The sequence below is a fragment of the Sciurus vulgaris genome (assembly GCF_902686455.1).
Source record: "Sciurus vulgaris genome assembly, chromosome: X".
NCBI classification, from domain to species: Eukaryota; Metazoa; Chordata; class Mammalia; order Rodentia; family Sciuridae; genus Sciurus; species Sciurus vulgaris.
In genome coordinates this window covers 22677362-22681039 of record NC_136471.1, presented here as the reverse complement: position 1 = coordinate 22681039, position 3678 = coordinate 22677362, and the positions used below count along the sequence as shown (strand labels likewise).

Genomic DNA, 3678 nt, shown 5'->3' with positions numbered 1-3678 from the left:
TTACTGCCAGGGCTTCCAAGAGGTAGCCTGAGCAAAATTCCCAGCTACCAATATTGTCATTTCTATACCCCACAGATAAAAGGATGAGGCACCTGCTCCTCAGTTGACTTCCAGTACCATTTTCATGGCATCTTCTTGTGTGACTGAGTTTCTTAGGAAAATGCAACTTTGGGAGTAACTAGAAGAAAGTGTAGCACTGAGGGGCAAAGTGGGTCCAGTCTGGAAAGCTTGGCAGTGTCTGCCTTGGTATCTACCTCTTTTCACTCTTTCTTATTTTCTGGTGCCTCAGAATTTGTGTTTCAGCATTGTCATCAGTAAGTATCTATAAGTTCCATGTGAGACGACTGGGAGAAAGGAGCACCAGAGAGTTAAGGTGGTAGATAGGGTGACATAGTAGCAGAAATAACCACACCATAGGCTGTTTCCCAAATAAACACTATTTGAACCCCATGAATTGTAGGGAAAGACAAGTTTTAGACTCTTAATTCAGGTTCCTATGTTTTATGCAAACTCACTATGTAAAACCTCTGATTTATATTAAGGAAGGCAGAAGGTACAGGAACTCCTCACCAATTAATTATTGTGGTAAATCACTATAATAAACAAAAAGAAAAAAACTAATTTCTCTAGAGCTGTGCTGTCTAGTATGGGAGCCATTAGCCACATATAGCTATTAAGCATTTGCAGTATGATTAGTTTGAATCGAGATGTTTTGTAAGAGTAAAATACACACTAGATTTCAAAGACTTAGTATGAAAAAAGTAGTAATTTTTAATATTGATTACATGTTGAAGTGATAATACTTTGGATATACTGGGTTAAATAAAATGTTAACAAAAATTTTTAAGGAGATGAAAATGTTAATTACTCTTATTTGATCAATACATATACACCTGTATGGAAATAACACACTCCATAAATATGTAAAATTAAAATAATAACAAAATTAAAGCTTGTGATGTTAAAAATATTAACATTAATTTTGCCAGTTTCCTTTTTTAACATGGCTACTAGGACATTAAAAAAACTATATGTAGCTTGCATCATATTTCTGTTGGACAGTATTGCTCTGGTATATTAAAAATAGGGTTTGTTATACAAACAGCTTTGTAGGAGTACATTTCTTGCTTTAAATAAGTATACTATACAGGAGACAGGCCTGTTTCAAAAGAACAGGGAAGAATGGAGATTTGCAGATGGAGAAACTGATTATAGAAGAAAATGAGGACCCTGTCCCAGTTGCCTCTCCTTCTGGGGGTGAGGGGATGTGAAAGGTGGGGTGGTCAGTCACCTGAGGCAACTTCTATCTTCCTCTAGGTCCATGTGATCTCTTAGCTGGGGTCCAGAGTCAGGAGAGGAAGGGAACTTTGGAACTTCTCCTTCCTTACCATCTTAGCCATCGAGCTCTGAGTTGGACACAGTGATGATGTGACAGGAACTTTCCCTGGGTCTCTCTGACCCACCATTCCTGGTTGACAGAAGGAGGAGGAATGAGATGAGCCCCTTCTTCACTCCCAGGGCCATGTGGTAGAGCTGCAGCCGCACCTCCTTCTGCCAATAGGCATAGATGAGTGGGTTGAGCAGGGAGTTGCCTACACCGAGCAGCCACAGGTATTGTTCCAGCACTTTGTAGAGGTGGCACTCTTGGCAGGCCACCTGCACAATGCTAGTGATAAGAAATGGGGACCAGGATAGAGTGAAGCTCCCGATGAGAACAGACACAGTGCGGACAGCCTTGAAGTCACTTGGATACCGTGGAGGCCGGTAAGCCCCAGCCAAGGATCCTGCATGTTCCATCTTTCGGATCTGCTGGCTATGCATGGAGGCAATCTTGAGCATGTCACAGTAGAAGAAGACAAAGAGGAGCATGGCTGGGAAGAATCCAGCACAGGAGAGGGTCAGCACAAACCTTGGATGAAACACAGCAAAGAAGGTGCAGGGCCCTTGGTAGGTGGTTTGCTGGAATATGGAGACTCCGAGTGGGAGGAAGCCAATGAGGTAAGACAATACCCATAGCCCGGCAATGCAGGCCCCAGCCACAAGCCCACTCATGATCTGAAAGTAGCGGAGGGGCTGCTTGATGGCAAGGTACCTGTCAAAAGCAATCAACATGACTGTGAGAACAGAGGCAGCCGCAGAAGAAGTGACAAATGCCATCCGTAGGCTGCACAGGGTCTTCTGTGTGGTCTGAGCAGAGCTGGAGAGCTGGTCTGCAACTAGGCCAGAGATAGCCACGCCAATCAAGGTGTCAGCCACAGCCAGATTCAAGGTGAAGCATAGACCAACACCATCATTCTTGTGGATTGACAGCAGCACAGCCACAGCCACTAGTGCATTAGTAGCAATGATAAGGAAGGCCAGTACAGCAAGGATCACTCCAAATGAGAAAGATGACTCCATGTCTTGAAGTGGCATGACTTCCACTTACCAGGGCATGCTGGCTCTCCAGCTCAAATTCTCATGGGGCAGAGGAGGAGGATCTGTGGGATCAGAGCCATAGCACAATTCTGGCCATCACTGACAGTTCAGGCTGGTAGCTTGCCAGTCTTTGGGATATTGATGTCATTAAAAATCATTCACTCTCTCTCTCTCTTTGAGTCCTCAGCCTCCTGCCTCTCCAGCTTTCTGAAGGCAGCAATCCCAGCGCAGACCTCCCCCTGAGCCCTGAGATAGTCCCTCCCCCTCCAACAACCAAGTTACTAGACAACAACCAAGTACCTGGCACATGCTGTCTCTCCAGGTCCTCTCCCTTCATTGATGCTTCAAAGGCTTTGGAGGGATGGGAGCATTCATCCGGTCTCTCTGAGAGAAGATATAATTGACTCTAATCACACTTTTTCTTTCTCCATAGCTTGTTATTAAATTTCCACCTCTTTTCTTCCTAAGGCTCAAGTGCCAGCTTAATGACTAATCTCAGCTTAATTAAGCATTTGCTTAATAAATAATTCTCAGTTACTATTATGACTGCCTTTAATCAAGCAAGATGATCATAATCAGTTGAAGTGGGCTGGTAACTATTTGAGGGGCCCAGCATCCTTTCAGGAGTGTTGCCACACATTGAACTGTTTCTTATCTTTTGCTTTCTAGTACCTCTGATGCTAATTCATTCAAATAGAGTATGCTGTTCCCATGTTTCTCACCCCTTGGAACTCAATTTGTTGAGAAATAAGGACAGGAAATACAAGGCAAAGAATTGTTAATATTGTTATTTGGTTTAGAACAGAGCCCACTCCTCATCTTAAGCTGCTGTCTCTTTGGTCTAGTCCTTGGAAACTGTTTCCACATCATGGCAGACTGAGTCTCCAGTCAGTAATAGTGACTGGAAGGTTTACCTTTCTTCATCCTATAGACCTGAGTTCATCTGTGAGAAGACAAGGTGGGCTTCATTCAAGAAAATGTATGCTCAATGTTTGACAGTGGAATTTTCCAGGGATAGAGCTTGTGGGGATTAGACCAAAGGGCAGCAGTGTTGCTGAAGCAGGTGAGATGGATGCAGGGAGGGTGACTGTATAAGTCACTCCAATTTAGGTTATATATTCATTTGCTTGGGTACGTTTGAACTAACCTTTTGCCTGCTACTCTCATCTTGGATACCAAGAAGAGAGGGGTGGGGATAAGAGTAGTTAGAAGCTTATTTACTCAGTTCAGGTGAGAGCACAAATAGGAAGGTTAGTGTTT

At 43.6% G+C, this 3678-nt stretch overlaps 1 protein-coding gene across 1 annotated transcript; it reads right to left on the bottom strand.

Annotated features, from left to right (window-relative positions):
* On the bottom strand, positions 1–2484 carry GPR119 (G protein-coupled receptor 119). Its single transcript, XM_079124210.1, has one exon. It carries the CDS (start codon positions 2413–2415, stop codon positions 1393–1395), a length of 1023 nt encoding a protein of 340 aa, XP_078980336.1. The 5' UTR covers positions 2416–2484; the 3' UTR covers positions 1–1392.
* Positions 2485–3678: the final 1194 nt, after the last annotated feature.